The sequence below is a fragment of the Narcine bancroftii genome, chromosome 9 (assembly GCF_036971445.1).
Source record: "Narcine bancroftii isolate sNarBan1 chromosome 9, sNarBan1.hap1, whole genome shotgun sequence".
NCBI classification, from domain to species: domain Eukaryota; kingdom Metazoa; phylum Chordata; class Chondrichthyes; order Torpediniformes; family Narcinidae; genus Narcine; species Narcine bancroftii.
Genome location: NC_091477.1, coordinates 91,996,059 through 92,015,020, shown reverse-complemented (window position 1 = coordinate 92,015,020; position 18,962 = coordinate 91,996,059). Strand labels below are relative to the sequence as shown.

At 38.5% G+C, this 18,962-nt stretch overlaps 1 protein-coding gene across 37 annotated transcripts in view; it reads left to right on the top strand.

The window, feature by feature from the left end:
* Positions 1-10,933: 10,933 nt before the first annotated feature.
* The window catches only part of LOC138742441 (uncharacterized), a 98,921-nt gene continuing 90,892 nt past the window's right edge, over positions 10,934-18,962 (top strand). For 21 of the 37 annotated variants that reach the window (XM_069896850.1, XM_069896819.1, XM_069896842.1 and 18 more), the window contains exons 1-2: positions 11,149-11,181; positions 16,020-16,119. In XM_069896850.1, coding sequence (XP_069752951.1) covers positions 11,164-11,181; positions 16,020-16,119 — 118 coding nt within the window. In that variant the 5' untranslated portion in view covers positions 11,149-11,163. Of the gene's footprint in view, positions 11,036-11,090; positions 11,182-16,019; positions 16,120-17,288; positions 17,369-18,962 lie in introns of those variants that run through there. The other 16 variants (XR_011344171.1, XR_011344169.1, XM_069896822.1 and 13 more) reach the window with 11 other exon arrangements.

The window sequence follows — 18,962 nt, the reverse complement described above, 5'->3', positions numbered from 1 at the left end:
CAGTCACTCATGTCAGCAGTTAATATTTCTGTACATGGAGGGAAGATCACAAATGAAAGTGGTTAAGCTCAGAACATTGCCCACTGAAGCAATGTCTTGGAACAGAGACAAAATAAAATCTCTGATATGTTATGGGCCTAGAGGACCCCAATACACAGCAGCAATAGAAATTCACGAAGACAAATAGTTACTTCAACAAAAGATACTTTTAATTTTCTTTAAGCATAAAAACAGTATCAAACTTCAACTTATTAGTATTAACTTAACCTCCTAATTCTAAACACATGCGTATGTAATGTGTATATATTCAGGAAAGTTATTTGATTCACAGTTCAATCACACTTCTCACTCCTTCAAGTTCACTGGTATCAGGCAATTCTTACACTGTGCAAGGTTCTTGTCGGTTTCAGAGAAAATTCGTTGATCATTGGACACACATAAACAGATTTACTTCCATCAATCACTTCAGTGTCTTGCTGAAGAAACTTGCTCCATCAGGGTTTTCCAAATGATAACCTCTTCTTCCAGTTCACCACAGAGTTCCTCTTGTTTCCCTTATTTCAGGTGCAACACTCTAGCCATCCATTTCTTCTTAAGGGTTTTCAACTCAGAACATCCTCAAAATGGGGTTTCAACAAGCTTCCAGCTTCTAAAAGCCACTAAAGAACTCAAACTGAATTTTCTCTCTCTCTCTCTCTCTCTCTCTGCTTGAAAGCCACATGACCTTCTTAGAACAGCAAACTGCAACCAGACAGATGGTGGCACTGGACCCAATCTTCTGAACCTGTTCATCTGTGGCTTTCAAAACAATAATCCATTTACACCTGGTTTTGAAGTTCCTTAGCAAAGCATTTCCAAAATAGTTTTTATTGTCTTTGCAAAGGCTCTCAATGCCTCAATGTCTCACTTTCAGCAAGGCTCTTGCATTTTAAATGAGATCTGTTTTGTGACATGTTTGTTTGTGACCTACACTCCAACTCCCTCCCCCCAATCTATCGCCTTTAAAACTTATTTATATATAATATAAAATATAATATATCCATCACAGATAGAGCAAAATATTTTCCCTGGCCTGGTATTTGACTCCATTTAGTGAAGTGTTCTAATTGATACACTTTGACTTCCTTTTACTTGGAGCCTTTGATGCCATGTTTAACAAAGTGTTCAATTGAAATCAAAAGCAGCCAACCTCACCTCTGGAATTCATCTCTTTTTCCCCATGTTTGGAGTAAGGATGTCACGAGGTCTAGAGCAATGGTTCTCAACCATTTTTCCCCCTCACATACTACTTTAAGTAATCCCTATTGCCATCAGTGCTCTGTGATTAGTAAGGGATTGCTTAAGGTGGTATGTGAGTGGGAAGAAAAGGTTGAGAATCACTGTTCTAGACCCAATTGTTACTGAAATATTTCACTTGAGAAAAATTGTCATTGGCCCATTTCCTTTGGATTTATGAAACCATGCACATAACGAGTCAATTAGGTACAATTAAAACAGTGGTTTTCAAACTTTTTCTTTTCACCCATGTACCACCTTAAGCAATCCCTTACTAATCACAGAGCTCCTATGGCATGGAGACTACCTAAAGTAGTATGTAAGTGAGAAGAAAAAAAGTTGAGAACCACTGGTCTAGAGCCAAATGGTTCAGTCTGAATCTCAGGAACAGAAAGGATGTGCCACATTTACGTTAGTTCAAGATTTGAGGGCAATCAAACTGAAGTTTTCATTGTTATTTTTAGTCGTATTTTGATATTGTCTATTGAGGAATATCATTACTTTTGCATTTTGAATATTGCCTGGTGTTTTCTATTTCTTTAAATAATTTTTTATCTACATAAATGACAAAAAAGCTATTAAGTTTCCATAATTGTACATTCTTACAGTCTCTGGAATTAATCTATAGATAATTTGAAACCAGCAAGAAATATCCCAATTCAGAAGTAAGCAGAATAGTTGATGCAAGCTTGATGTTCAATTGTTTCTGAGGCTTATAGTATCCATTATTCCATACCAAAAATTGAAATTAAATTTGAAATTGGAAGAATGGGTTTTATTTTGGGTATGGATCTAATTTGTATAGCTGAAACAAGTTTCCATAGTTCAATGTAACTTTTTTGTCTTATGATGGATTTTGTATTGTATCCCAATATTTCACCCTTCTCTTCAGGGTTGATTTTTATTCAGGAAGGATCCATTACTAATTTAACTGCCGAACAATACATCACACCCAATTCTCTTTCATTAAATTCAGTAGCTAAAAATGTTGCACCTGGTGCATAATGAACCATAGCATTCCATCTACACTACTGCACACAGTTACTTTGACATTAAACACAACAAATAAGAATTTAAGTGCGTAATTCCTTTAAATTTATCCTTTAAGGATATTTGGACAGAATCAAAGAATACTCTTTCCTGAGCCTAACTTGCATTTAGTACTTATGTTCTAAGTTTTTTTATAAATCTTCTATAGTTTCAAATAGAACAACCCTGATCCAACTTGTTATCATTTGCAATCATTTTGCTTACAACTGGACAAATATAAAAGTAGAAAAATACAAGTAGAAAAAACTGTAAATGGTGCATTATTCCATTAATTCAACAAGGTCAGGAACAGACTTTGTTAATTAGCACTAACAACTCATGAAGCCTAAACCAATCTCTTTCAGTTTCCTCAAAATATCGATTTAATGATAACTGATTTATTGCTAACTTAAAGTGACTCCTGTTTTAATGCCATTTAGAAACTTTTAAAAATTCAAGCTAACTAAAATACTATTCCTAATTATGTACTTCACTGATTAATGTTCTTTCAATAGAACAAAAGAACACAAGAAATAGGAGCAGTAGACCTTCAAGCTCTATCATTCAATAAAATAATAGCTGATCTGGTCTTGTCTCCACCTACTACCTTTTCCCCATACTCTTAAATCTGCTTCTATATTTAATGAGGTAGTTTCCAGTGCTTCCTTGGTCAGAGAATTCCAGATTCAAAACTCTCTGGCAAAAGCAGTTCATCTTCATCTTAGTCTTAAAACTACTCCTCTGAATCTTGAGGCTAAATGTCCTAGTTCATGTCTCATGCATCAATGGAATCAACTTTCCTACCTCTAATCTTTAGTTTTCAAAGTCTTCTCTCATTCTTCCAAACTCCATTATAGTCCCAAGGACATAATCTCCCACTCATCTCCAATGAATCACTGATGCAATCACAGACAGAATCCACAGAGGTGAACAGGAAAGTCTGCACAAGCTGGGATTGTGGTGTAATACACAAACATACTGGAGAAACTGAACATGCTATGCAGCTTCCATAGAAGTAAAGGGTAACCATCTTTTCTGGTCTGTGCCCTTCATCAAGGTATGAGCATAAAGCAGGGAGTCATGAATAAAAATGTGAGAAGAAGGGGCAGGGAAAGGAGCACAGGCTTACAGGCAAGAGGTGGACATAGGTGGAAGGATAGAAGAGATTAAAAACTAAAAGGTGATGGAGAGGGAAGGGGAATGGAGAGCTGGATGAAAGGAGGCTGAGAGAGAAAGGGGAGGGTTTTAACAGAAAGTGGAGAAGTCAAAGAGTACCCAGGTGGTATATTAGGTGTTGTTTATCTAATTTGTGGGTAACCTCATTTGGCAGTGGCAAGAAAGGGCACATAGCTATGTAAATCATGTCTGATGATCACATGGTCATAGATCTTGAGAGCAGCAGTGATTGCAGAAGGAGCTAAGAAGCTAGAATCTGTGGAACTGCTTTCATATCAATACTGATTAAAACATTAACATCTGAAAACTACTTAATCAAGAAACTCAAGACAGCTGCTGCAATAAGGCAGTCCTTGTTCATCAGAAACTAATTAAGATAAAAAGATCAATTAAAATAGGACTTTTTTTAAAAATGCAGACATGGTACATTGAAGAAAATTAAATCTGCAATTACATCCTAAGAAAATATATTTCCTGTTGGAAGATTGCTGAAAAGCATAGAAGAAAAAGCAGTACAATGCAGGAACAGAATAATCAGCCCATCGTATATGTGCCAACCAAATTACCATTTTAAATTAATTCCATCTGCCTGCACATTGACCACATCCGTTTGTTTCCTATCTATTCATATAGCTGTCTAAATGCCTTGAAAATGTTACCTCACATACTTCCATCACCTTCTCTGGCAGCACATTCCAGGCATCTACCATTTTCAGTATAAGAAACATGGCCAGCAAATCCCCTTTAAAGATCTCCCCTCGCCCAACCCAGCATTCCTCATCATAAATCCATGCCCTTCAGCATTTGACCTTTCCCTTGGATCTCCAATCTATACAACATCCCGGTGAATCTATTTCACATTTTTATTAAGCCTTCTCATCCTTCCATTCGTGTGCCAATCAGAAATGCACACAACACTCCCAAAGTGCCTTAACCCAAAACCAGGATTTCCCAACATTTATACCCAATGTTACAACTCATAAAAGCAATAATACTTTGAAAGGACCACCACAAGGTCCCACTGTACATCACTACTTTTAAGAGTCTTACCATTTATTGTATACTTTTGTTTTTCATTTGACCTCCGAAAATGTACCACTGCACATTTGTGCAAATTAAATTCCAACTGCCATTTTGCTACATACCTATCCAAATTATTTATATCCTGTTGCAATCTTTGATAGTCTTCCTTATTATCCACAATTCCACCAATTTTCATATCATCTGCAAATTTACAAATTACCAATACTTTTTGTCAAATCATTAATACATATTAAAACAAAAAAAAGGTTCTAACAAAGGAAACTTGCAGAATACTACTGGTCACAGACCTCCAGTTCGAGAAATATCACTCTGTCACTACTCTTTAACTTCTATGACCAACAATTCAATTTACCAACTCACCATAGATCCCATGTGACTTAACCTTCTGAAGCAGCCTGCCACAAGGGACCATGTCAAATGCTTTACTGATGTCCACGAAGATAACATGACCTGCCTTCTTCTCACTAATTATCTTTGCGTTAAATTATATTTAAAGACATTCACAACTCATGTTTAGGTTTCAAACCAAAGATTATATATAACGAAATTTATCAATGACAAAATATAAATCGATTAGACTTTCCACACATGCTTGTGTAGAACATGTGCTCAGAAATTCATAAATTATCTTTTATCATTTACATAGAAATGGAGGGCTGTAAAGATCTTTTTGTTTTGATAAAACAAAGCAGTTCAAAGGTTAAAAACTCTTGCTAGTGCTACTACATGCTTAAAACAATATGGTGCCTTTCTCAACATTTAAGGATCTTTTTGAGTTGAGATTTAATTAAAACACCTGATTGTGCTAATTTCTTGATTTCAGTCCACTCCCACAAACCGATATTACATTCTTCCCAGGCTGAGTGCAGAAAATGATGTTGCCCAGAGGTTACAGACGGTTGCCAAGAGAATGGGGACTTCATTTGTTCAAATATCTTACTTGGTCTTCTTATTGGGGTAGAAGGCATATCTGCAGCAGTGGGACCTAAATATTTAGATTCAAGGGCACTTATCCTCCTCACTTCCAAGAAAGTCCTTTCAAATTAGAACTTCAGATATTATAAGCATGCATGATCTGATAATGATCTCTTTTGCTCTCAGGGTTTGCCAGATTGAAGAATGAAGTCATTTTTGTAATTGATTTTTAAATCATTCTGCCTTTTGTACAATGAAGACTGCTCTTGATATTTAACTATTGATGAGACTCCAACGTGCTTACAGTGTATTTCTTCAAAGGTGTCTGAAACTTGGAACTTGGAACTGGGATGAGTATGAACAGATCCATGGAGTCCCATTTTAACTAATCATCAACTTCAATACTAACAAATGGGTAGGATTAATGTGAAGCTTCATAAATGGAATTTTCAGAGTTGTGTTGCAAAGCATTTCTTAATTCTATATCTGGTAATACAAATCAATATAGAAAATATGAACAAATAGCATTTAGTCCCATACTATGAATGGAAGTGACTTGTAGGGAGCACTCTGCTCAGCTTCCAAGACCATTCGATGAAGTATATCTCCTCACAAAATAATATGACTTTACTCATACAACATCATTTGGTATAGTATTCCCTCAGAATGCATTATGAATACTTCCTTATATATCTAGATAATCACATTTATGATTGCAATACAGGTACACAATCCTTTATCCGGACATCTAAAATCCAGAAAACCCCAAAAACCGGCAAGTAGGGAGAGAGCATGAGTTGGGAGGGCGAGAGACCGGCAGCATGAGTTGGGTGGACGGGGGTGAGGGTGTGAGATGGCAGCGCGACTGGAAGGAGGTCAAGGTGGATAAGGCAGCACAATTCGGGTGGGCTTAAATCTGACTTTCCGAAATCTGGAAAAATCCAAAATTCGGAACACACTGTCCCCCAAGGGTTCCAGATAAAGGATTTTGTACCTGTATATAAACATTCCAGAGAATCTTGAAGTGAGCCTCAAAATGCTGAATGAATTATCAGCAAAGAATACACAGTATTTTTATTGATATTCTTTCAAGATTACATTGGAGTGGTGACTTTAGCAATTTGCATTTGCATGTACCCTTTAGCTCTAACATGTATTCTTTGCAAATATTGTATTAAGGTAACAGGAAGAGGAATAATGAGTTTAAAGACACTTGTTGGGAACAAAATTGTCAATCACCAGCCTACAAAGCAAGGTTTTTCTCTAATGGAATAACCATTTTTTTTTAACTTCAAGCATTCCTTCATTTTCAATGATAATGGAAATCAAGTATGATGTTTACACAGAGTTCACAGAAATCCATCTGATCTTCCAACTTCTTCTCTCTGCCCTAAGCAAGGTATCAGTCGGTCAGCATGCAGATACAGATCTATGAGTGCTTTTGGCCCAGTGGTGCATTTGGCTTTGCAGTTCTCAGCAATTAATATATCAAAAGCAGCTTCCAACTGGCTACACTATGTGTAGGCCTGGGTTTTCCCATACTCTTTAATTTCTCACAGTTCTTGTGATTCACAAATCCAACAATGAAAAATGCAAAGAAAAACAATACATAGAATCAACTGTTTCCACAGGGCCCTCGGAACAGAAATGTAAATTCTATTAAAGAAAATAAGAAACCTATGAGGTACAATCTGTAACAAACACCTCATATTTTTCATTCTGTTCACTAAAATTAAAATGGGACAAAATGAAATACAGGCAGTCAGTCCTTTTCTAACAGGTTACATCAGGTAGATTCAGTTCAAATTACATTGTATATGCATTTGCTTAATGAAAAACACTCAATTATTAAACAAGATTGTATTTAATGGACTGCAGGAAAGGGGAACTAAATTTAATGATAAAATCCATATGCTTGGTCTGAAGATTTTCCTGTTTCTCTAGGAGCAACAGGAGCCAGAGAAAATATTAGATATCAAAAGTACTTACTTCTTTTTCTAGAGCAGGAAGAAGTTTTTAAAAAATTTATAACAATACAATCTTGTCATGAACGGGCATATTAAGAGTCCTGTTAACAGACATTATTTTAAGTGGCTAAATTTGATTTCCCAAATTCAGCATGCCTTCAGCCTTCTCCATTGTAAATTGGAACAGATGAATAGCTCCATGTGCAAGACCCAAAATGTCAAAATAGATATTAAATATTTATTTTCCTCATTAACTACTCGAATTTTAAAATGTAATTTGATCAGTTTGTATTGGTTATTATCATCCTTATGTCACTACGGACAGTGCTTAGAAGTCAGGAAATCTTGAGCCCTCATCAAGGGCTCAATAGTAGAGGGGATCAAGAAGTTCAAATTCCTGGGTTCTGAGGATCTATCCTGGAGCCTTCATGTCGATGCAATCATGAAGTAGGTTTGACATTGGCTATACTTTGTGAGGTGTTTGGGGGAAATTTGGTAAGACTCTCGAGAACTTGTACAGGTATACCATGAAGAGCATTTTGGCTGGTTGCATCACTGTCTGGTATGGAGATGCCAATGCTCAGGACAAGAAAAAAAATCCAGAGAGTTGTTAACTTAGCCTGCAACATAACAGGCACCAGACTTCATTCCATCGCGGACATGTGCAAGAGGCGGTGTCTTTAGGCTCCTGTGCCTTTTTCCCTATGGTAGCAGAGTGAAGAGGGCATGGCCTGAACCCCTCAACACCCAGACCATGCCCTCTTCACTCTGCTATTACTGGAAAAAAGGCACAGGAGACTAAAAATGAGCACTCAGCAGTATAAAGACAGCTTTTTTCTTCCCCACTGCCATCAGGTTCCTGAATAATCAATGAACCAAAGACATTGCCTCACTTTGACTTTTTGTGCACTATTTTTATTTATTTTTTGCATGTATGTTGGCAATGTGATGCTGCCGCAGAACAAGAAATTTTGTGACTTGTTCATGACAATGAATTCTGATTCTGATTCCGCTATTTCAATGCATTTGCATGGGAGAGACAGTTTAATGTTAATGAAGAAATATTTTTGTTCTTAATAAGTGCAGAGTAAAATTGGGATTTCTTGTGCAAGATGCTGAAAGTGCAGGAGTGGTAGAGAAAGTATTAAGGCAGACAACATTCTGGGTTTATCAAAGAACCATAGATTATAAAAGCAGGGAAGTTATGCAGAAATGGTTTGGCCTCAATAAAGTATTAGGTTCTTTACATTATGGGAATGATGTGAAAGTCCAAAGAGGATTTATGGCAATAATCGCTGGGATAATAAGTTCCAAGGATTAGAGAAGTTGAGCCAGAGTATGACAAAGTTGAGGTGTAATTAAATAGAGGTGTGTAAAATGATCAGACATCTAGTCAGAGTAGAGTGTAAGAAACTGTTTGCTTTGGTGGGGGATCAAAGACTAAAGTCACAGATAATAAAAGGAAAAAGAATTAAGAGTAGCATAAGGAACCAAGGATACATTGCCACAAATGTGAATGGAGACAGATTCCATTGTGGCTTTAAAGGGGGATTTGGATAAATGTATGGTGATTAAAAAAATATGAAGCCGTCAATAAGTCGAACTGGAGAGTTCTTCTGATAAAGAGCTGCAGAGTATGATGGAACAAACAGCTTTCTCCGGCGCTATAACTATTTTAGGATTTTATGATCTGCAGGAAACTGTAAATTGCTAGTATGAGATTAAAGTGCACAGTTTGGAAGATGTGCATTAATACTAAAGTACTGCACTCAATTGACATGAAGCTGTCAGAGAGCAGAGAGCAGTTTTAAGCATCAGTCAAAATCAAAACCTTAATTTCTAGATTGGGAAGCGACCTTTCTGATTGAATCTGATTTAAATTATTTAAATTATTTTATGTGCAGAATTATATTCTTGATTTCTTGCAACAAAATTATCTGTTCCATTGAGTTTTCATGAATATATAAAAATGATCAGATTATTATTATTACCCAAAGAAATAAAAGTGTTTGACTGTAACTCTGACAATTATTCCGGATGGGCCATTACATTTTTATTTTAAATTATATTTTGAATGTGATAGAGTGATAAATAAAATATATTGCCGAATGTGTTCCATTTTCAAAGTTTGAAATGACTGAGAAAGATGAATGTTATCTTTCAATCAATGCGCGCGCGCACGCACACACACACACACACACACACACACACACACACACACACACACACACACACACACACACACACACACACACACACACACACACACACACACACACAATTTATCAGGGTTGTTGTATACATGGTCATTTGCTTCTCTCAAGGAAGTCACTTTTTTGAAAGTACCCTGGATGTCTCAGATCAGTAATGTTTATTTTATGACTCATTGGAACTGATCCAGAACAGTGGAACATTGACTGAAGATGAACTATGACATGGAGGAGCAGAGACTGCAGTGAAAAGGCAGAGACTTCCCAGGTTCATCTGAAGGAACATAGAAGTCCTGATCCAATTGAATACTTGTTTGTGTGCCAAGGAGAGCAAAAGGCCTGTCACATATAGAACCTGTGCATGTGGGTTCAAGGAATGACAAATAGTAAAAATATAGAAATGCCAGAGGAACTCAGCAGGTACATAGTGAAGTGTTAGAGTGATACCACCAGAAGGAGCCAGAGATGAAATGTGTAGCATCTGGGGAATGTTGCATCTTGGGAATGCTGTTTTATCTTGGGTAGATTCAAGATGAATGCCTCCACATGAGGTCTGGCATGTGTATGTTCTGTCCTTAGTGCTGTTAGTTAATAAATCTCATTGTTTTAAAAAAAACCCATGTTTCTTTATTGTAATAAAAAAACCCATCACACATAGAAGGTAAAGATATATAACCAATGCTTTGAGCCTGAGCCCTTCTTCAAGGTATGAATAAAAAAAACCAGGCACCTGAATTAAAAGGCTGTGGCAGGAAGAATGGGCATGGGAAGGAGTTTGGACAAAATTTAATTGGATATGGATGGGACACAGGAGAGAGGAAAGGTGAGAATTGATGAGGAGGGTTGTTTGGGGCTCTGTAGAAACAGCTGGGGGAAAGGAGATAGGGTAAAGGGAAATGAAAGAGAGAGAGAGATGGAGCTAGAAGAAAGAAGACCTGGGAAAAGAGTGTGGAATCTCTCAATGGAAAATGTTCTTTGAGCAAATATTTGAGTTCTTTTAGCAGGATGACTCTTGTCAGAAAAGGCAGAGATGTTGAGGAAAACCATATAGATCAGGGATTCCCAAACCTTTTAGCTAACGAAACCCTTTTGGGAGCACTTGGAAATCATGGAACCCCAATTACAATTTAATAGACAAGCATAGAAGGAAATTAATAAACTCACCATTTTCCATAATGTCTGTCCTCCCTCTGACATCACAATGGAGGGGTGGGGGGTGCCTCCCTTCTGAAGTTAATCTGGGCAGTGGCTGACAAGAGAAGACAGTCTGTAGCTGACATCACCTCCTCCGCCATGCCAGAATTGTCGGCCGTTGATTGACAGGTGGGGTGAGCACTGATGTCACAATGATGGGGGGGTTGGGTGCCTTCATCCAATGATGATTGGCTATGCACAGATGAGTGGGCCACTGATTAACAGGTGAGGATAGGCACTGAGTGTCACAATGGGGGCTTCGCCCACTGATTGGCTGTGTGGGCGGGCTGCAGGGATATCATAATTCCAATCCCCTTTCACCCATGTAATAGACCCTGGTGGCAGTTGACAGGATGCTGGTAACAGGTGAGGTGAGCAGGTGCAAATCACACCCCCCCCCCAACAAGCCCATCCGCCCACCAACCACAATGGGGCTGTGGCCCAGTGATTGATTGAGTGGGGGGGAGAGGGGAAGAGACATCACAATCGCACCCCCTCCAATCATTCCGCCTAGTAATTGGTCTGGAAACCTGCTGCCAGACAGGTCGAGCATAACCCTCAATTGGAGCGGGTGACGGGGGGTGTGTATTATGCAAATGAGCCACCGAGGTGAGCATCAGCAGAGGGGCGGCGCCTTCCCCCCTTCCCTACCCTCTGCGGCTGCCATCTTGGCTTCCCCTGGAAACAAATTGAATTAAAGACAGAGGTAAAAAGTAATTTAAAGAAAAACAGATAGATCCCTGTTATTTCTTTCGCAGAACCCCTAGCCCTTTCCTCAGAACCCCAGGGTTTCACAGAACCCTGTTTGGGAAACCCAGATTTAGATAATTGTAGCAAGGAATCATAGGTTAAACAGCATTGAAAAAGTTCCTTGGATCTACTGTGTACAAATTAAATACCTACCTCTACTAATCCCATTTCCCAGCACTTGGCCCGCAACCTTCAGTACTCTGTCATTTCAAGTACTCATCTAAATATTTACTCAATCTTGAGAGAGTTCCTTCTTCCACCACTCCCTCAGAGTTCCAGATTTCTATCACCCTCTTTATGAAAGAAATGCTTCCTCAAAACCCCTCTCAAACTTTTACCTCTTATTTTAAACCAATGCTTCTGATTAATAGCAAAATGGTAAAGGAAAAATATTTTTCACAATCTATGATATCTATGTCAGTCATTATTTTTTTCAAATTTAGTCAACCTCTCACACCCTTCTCCACTCAAAGGAAAAGAAATACACCCTATAAGACTATAAGACATAGGAGCAGAAATAGTCCATTCAGCCCATCAAGTCTGCCACCATTTAATCATGAGCTGATCCATTTTCCCACTTTGCTCCACTCCTTGGCCTTCTCCCCATAACCTTTGATGCTCTTGCTGATCAAGAAGCTATCAATTTCTGCCTTAAATACACATAGTGACTTGGCGACCACAACTACCTGTGATTTACCTCTATCTGAACAAATTCCTATGCATCTGTGTGGATGCCCTTCAATCCTGAATTTGTGCATTCTTGTCCTAGACTCTCCCATGATGGGAAACGTTTCTAGATCTACTCTGCCCACGCCTTTTAAACCCTCCCCCCCCCCCCCCATTCTCCTAAATTCCAATGAGTTCAGGCCAACAACTGTCAAATGCTCCTTATATGATAACCCTATTATTTCTAGAATCATCCTTGTGAACCTCCTCTGAACCCTCTCCAACATCAGCCCATCTTTTCTTAAATGAAGAGACCAAAACTGCTCATGGAGTAATGAGGTCTCACCAGTGCCTTATAAAGCCTCAACATCACATCCCTTATCTTATATTTCATTCTTCTTGATACGAATGCCAGTATTGCATTTGCCTTTTTAACCAGTGACTCAACATGAAACTTTGCCTTCAGGCTATCCTGCACAAGGACTTCCAGGTCCCTTTGCATCTGGGAATTTTCAATGTACCCTAAAGTGCTTGACGGTACACTTTCATACATAATATTTCATTTGCCAATTCTCTGCCCATTCTCCTAATCTGTCTAAGTCTTTCTGCAACACTACCTATTCCTCCATCTATTTTCATATCACCTGCAAAAACTTGGCTATTCATTCAATAATCCAAATCATTAATATACAACATAAATATAAGCGGCCTCAACACCACTAGCAACTGGCAGCAAACAGTTGATCCCAGTATTTTGATTCTCTGCTTCTGCCAATCAGCCAATGCTCTAACCATGCTAGAATGTATCCTGTTATACCATTAGCTCTTATCTTAAGTAGCCTTATGAGCGGCACCTTGTCAAAGTCTTTCTTTGATGGAAAATCCAAATACACAACATCCACTGCATTCCTTTATCCAATCTGCTTGGCACTTCTTTAAAGAATTCCAAGATTTTCCCTTAAGAAAACTATGTTGGCTTTGGCCTATCTTGTCATGTGCTTCCAAGTACATTACTTTGTTACCTCATCCTTGAAAATCGATTCCAACATCTTCCCAAACACTGACATCAGGCTAACTAGTCTATAATTTCCTTTTCTGTTGCCTCCTTCCCTTCTTCAATAATGGGGTGACATTTGCTATTTTCCAGTCCTCCAGGACCAAACCAGAATCTGTTGATTTCTGAAAGATCTTTACCAATGCCTCCTCAATCTCTATCGCAACTTAAAGCTAAAAGACCTCAAATATTTGCTCAAAGAACATTTTCCATTGAGAGATTCCACTTCTGAAAGTTCTGAAAGCTGGAGGGTGCTATCAATTTGTTCCGGGAGACTTATCCACCCTTTGGCCATTCAATTTTTTGAGTACCTTCACCCTTGAAATAGTAACTGCACTTATTTTCCTTCCCTGATACCCTTCAACATCTGGCACACTGCTAATAGGTACACTGTATTCAGTTTCTCCATACAGCTTAGATTCCATGCCAGATAACTATTGGTGAATCTCCTTTGCATCCTCTTCAGTGCAATCACGTTAATTTCTTTATATCATGTGGTGACCAGAACTGAATACACTTGTAGCATAACTAGAGTTCACTCCAGTTGTACTATAACCTCTTTACTTGCTCATTTTATACTGTATGTCCTTGCTGAAGGCAAGAAAATGTCTTCTCAACCACTTTATCCATTTGTGGTATTGGCTTCAGGGATCATTGGGCATATGGATCAAGGCCCAAAGTTCCTCAGTTCTACCTCTTATCCGCTACTTATTCCCCCTAAAATGTGTGAACATACATTTCTCTGCCCTGACTGGTTACCCTCCTCACACCATCTTAATAAAACCACCTACAAATATGCAAAGCATGACTTTTACATTCACATTTATATTGTTAATGTCTCTAACAAACAGAAAGGGTTCCAGTACTGATCTGTGTGGTAAATTACTGGTCAATGTTCAATTACAGAGGCAAACCTTGACTATAACCCTTAACCATCATCCTCTGCTTCTTGACAACAAGTGATTTAGGATTCAATTTGTTATATTGCCCTGAATCCAATGGGGTTTTACATTTTGGACTAATCTCCATATTGTTTCTTGTCAAAAGACACTACACTTAGTCACAGCTTTAAAAATAACCATTCACATTAGTCAGGCAGGAAACATAGTTTCCCCATAACATATTTAAACTGACTCACCCCAATCCCCGATAAACTTAATAATGTGTGATAATCTAAGCAAGTAGCCCCACAGAGTGAAAAGTTAGGAATTTTTGGATATAATCTGGCATCCATCTGGTTATTGCTGTTTTCTGTAGTCAGTAATAGTCATCGTGCAGGGAAGGTAATTTTGCATGTTCTTTAGAAGTATCTCTCCATCAGCTTGTGGAGACAATACTTTCCACCTCTGTTTATCAGGATGGTGATCTATGGACACTGAGCAGGAATGTGGATCTCATGGCTCTTTTCTGATTTTTCCTTGAAGAAGGGCTCAGCCCCGAAATGTCAGCAATCTATCTTTGTCTCCTTTAGATGTTGAAAAGACTGCCTGAGTTCCTCCAGCATTTTGATGTGTTAACTACAATCATAGCATCTGCAGCCTATCATGTTTCACTCAGGAATGTGGATCTGTCTGTCTTCTTCCTCCTTCATCTCTTGTTTCTGCATTTCAGACTCTCCTTTGTGGCCTCAGCTCTGAGTCATCTTGTTTTTTTTCCCTGGCCCTGGCTATTGTCTTCAGTTTGAAATTACTATGCATGCAATCAAGTCCTTACATCTGCTTAATTTTGTGTACTGCTGGATACCTTACACCACACATGTCAAACTCAGGACCACGGGCCAAATTTGGTCCGTGATATAATCATATTTGGCCCACAAAATCGTATCAAATATGTATTAGAGCTGGCCTGCTGGTCACCGCGCCAGTAGAGCGCATGCACAGCTAAAACTACAAATCCCAGAATGCTTTGCAAATGCGTTGGCGCCGGCCCATCAGCCCGCTAATCGCCCCCACCTCCTCTCTTTACTTTCATTACCATCTGTGACCTGTCGCCCAACTCACGTGTAATAAACCCCTTACGAAAAATGGCCAAACGAAAGACAGAAAACAGGACCTTTCAAGACAGGTGGGAGGCAAACTCTGACCCCAGAGTTTGATGAACTTGCATCTAAGAAGAGATGCCAAGTATCTGGTTTAGACCCAGGTGCATCAGAGTAAATCACAGTGTAGCAAGCTAAGCTTGGATTCATATTTTCTTTGGTTAACTTTGGACTGTTCATAGTTGAAAGATTGGATTTTCATTGAAGCAAGTTGTTATTTTTTTGTCTTGTTGGCTTGTGAAAAAAAATACATTTAAAAGGAGCTTAAAGGCTATAGAGAAATATTATTTATTGAATATTTTATTTCTCATTTGTTAATGCTTTTTCTGGAAAGAGTTTAACCAAAACTATTATTAAACATTTATTTTAATAAGAAAAAGTTTAACATTACATATGTTGAAAGAAGAGAAAACATGCAGATGTTGTTGAAAATTTTCAATAAATATTTAGTTTGGCCCACGACTTAATCCAAGTTTTTAATTTTGGCCCTCTGTGAATTTGAGTTTGACACCCCTGCCTTACACTGTCATAGGCAACATAATACCTTCTTGAGAAGAGCAATGGTATTTTCCACTCACATTGTGATATTCTGATGTTCCACATGATATCTATTAGTGCTTCTTGTTGTTGGAAAGTGGACTAATGAGAAGGTTTTAAAATAAAGGTTATCCCTGTAACCCAAGATTTATCCTCCTGAGCAGTGCCAGTTGCTGAAAATATCCAGGAGAATTAACTCTTTGAGGATGATGATGTCACATGTGCTTCAGGTTAAAGTTCAAATTTATTGTCATATGTTTCAAGGTAAGTGAGAAGCTTGTTTAGCAACAGTCTAGCTTGTCACCCATACATGGTGGAGCAGAGAAAACACAGTCCAAAGGGCCAAGTTATAGAGAGAGATCAATTTAACCTTTTATATTCTGACTTGTCATTGTTTGAAATCTGGCCACGATGATTGCGTCATCTGCAAATTTTAAGATAATGTTGGAGCAGTCACTGTGGGTTTAAAGGGAGTATAATTGCGACTGAGCAGACAGCCTTATGGGGCACCTGTGTTAAGAGCGATCTTGGAGAAAGGGCTTTCCTGAAACATGGCAGTCGCCATTCAGAAAACTTCACATCCACAACAGCCTGTACAGAGAAGAAGAAGAAATTTCCCTTTTGATTCAAAGGACCTGGTTCTTCATGAGAGTTCTCTTGGACAGATGGATGCTGTTGGCAGCTGTCTGCATTCAAGGGAATGCCCAAGGAGCCACTGTGTCAAAAATGAAAGTCAGCAAACTAAATTCATTCTGAACACATAGGTTTAGATGAGCTGGAAACATTGTCTCCCTGTTATTACCCCTTTTTCAGATAATTGCTAGAAAGCAACTCTTAAATGTGCAGCATTCTTTTATTGCAGAGTTATTGCATCAGTCAGGGCAGATTAGAGCTGTGGTGAATAAATAGATTAAAAATTGTCTTGCAAAATGTTCTGTGCCATAACATGAACATTTTATAGCACAGAACTTTTTTTTCCCTTGAATTATAGTTATATTATAGCATTGAAAAATGTTATTTGGAATGACAGGGTTGTCTTATCTAGAGAGGAATGGCAGTTTGAATCTTTAATTTTTTTTTAAGCACAGCAACACAGTCCACAACCCAAGCACACCAATTAACTTACAAACACTGCATGGTTTGGAGGGTGGAAGGAAACCAGAACAGCTGGAGAAAACTCACATATACAATAGGGAGAACATGCAAACTCCTTACAGATGTTGATGGATTCAATCCCCACTTGCTCACACCATTACACTAACCTCTTGAAGCTGAGAAGAAAGTTGCCAAATGTACTCAAATGTGTAAGAGCCTAAAGGGAAATGACAGGGCAGAAGTTGAAATGTTGTCACAAGTAGTTGAGTCACAAACAGTGCTATAGAGCTACAAATTAATGGGCTTGTCATTTAAAACAGAAGTGAATGGAAATTTGTTTCTGTCAGAAGGTGGTGAATCTTTAAAATTTTCTTCCCCCAGGACCTTAGAGGCCAGACCATCAGATATATTTGTGAAGGTAGATACAGTATATTGTGCAAGATTGGGGAATTGAAAATTATGGCAGCAAAGTTCATCCATAATCACAATGAATGGCAGGATAGGCTTGAGAGCCTAACGGCCTACTCCTGCTTCTTTTCACTTGTGTTCTGTATTCACTAAAACACTTGGTGAATCAAACCACTCAATCTCATTCCTCATCTGTAATTTAAAGGAAATAAACAACCTTAAAGTCTTATCGGTAACATTGCCTCAAGTTCGCTCCTGACCCTAATCCTTGGGTGCCATCTGCGTGGATTTTGCATATTCTCCTATGGGCTCCTTTTCTTCTATTGGGATTCTCCAGATGCTCAGGTGTATTCCCACATGCCAAAGATATTCTGATTGGTAGGTTAATTGGCCACTGTAAATTGCACCAATGTTCGGGGTGACAGGAAAATCAGGTGGCAATATGATGGAATTAATAGAGATATGAGAGGTGTGCAGGAGAACAAAGGGATCTGGTAATACAGATACATAATTCCTTGAACGTAGTGTCACAGGTAGATAGGATTGGAAAGAGAGCTTTGGCATATTGGCCTTCATATGGTAAAGTTGTATAAGACATTGGGGAGACCAAATTTGGAGTATTGTCTGCAGTTATGGTCACCTAATTAAGGGTGAAAGAGGAAAAGTTGTGGTCACCTAATTAAGGGTGAAAGAGGAAAGGTTTATAGGGAACATCTTCACTTAGAGAGTGGTGGGAGTATAGAACGAGTTGAAGTGGTGAATGCGGGCTCACTTAATTTTTAAGAAGAATTTGAACATGTATATGGATTAGAGGGTTGGAGGGCTATGGTTTGGGTGCAGGTCAGTGAGACTAAGTAGAATAATAGTTTGGCTTGGATTAGAAGACCCAAAGGGCCTGTTTCTGTGCTGTATTGTTCTATGGTAGAAGCCAATTCCAGCCATTGAGAACTGTGTCACCCAATATTACTCAATCAACCTATAAACCCTTATGTTTTGGAAGGCGGGAGGAAACCAGAGCACCTGGGGGAAACCCACACAATTCACAGAGAGAACATACAAACTCCTTACAGTCAACCGCGGATTCGAACTCTGGTCGCTAGTGCTGTCATAGCGTTGCACTATCTGCTATATTACCCATGCTGGAAACCGTGCAAAGCAAAGAATAGGATTGGTGTAGATGGTCAGCGTGGATGCAATGGGTCAGGACCCTGCTTCCATACACAATAACTCTGTGACCAATACTTCCCAAGATTCAGTGAAATTATATAGAAGTTAAGTTTTGGGAGAATATCAAGTGGTAGTGGTATGCATCACACACAAAGGGAAATTAATTAGTGCTCTGGATGCTGATCATTAACTGGAAGGTCAGAAGGTTCACCACATATTAATATTAATATTTCATAGTTGAGAATAGCAATTTTGAAAATTCATTTTTACCCTATTATTTATTTTGATCTTCTATCATGGCCAGTTCAGAATAATCCATAAAAAATCATGCTTTCAAAAGGTTACCAGCTTCGTGGAATACATAATTTGACAGCTCACACAGTAACAGAAGAATCTATCATTATTAAAGTCAGCATCAAAAGTTGAGCATTCATCAG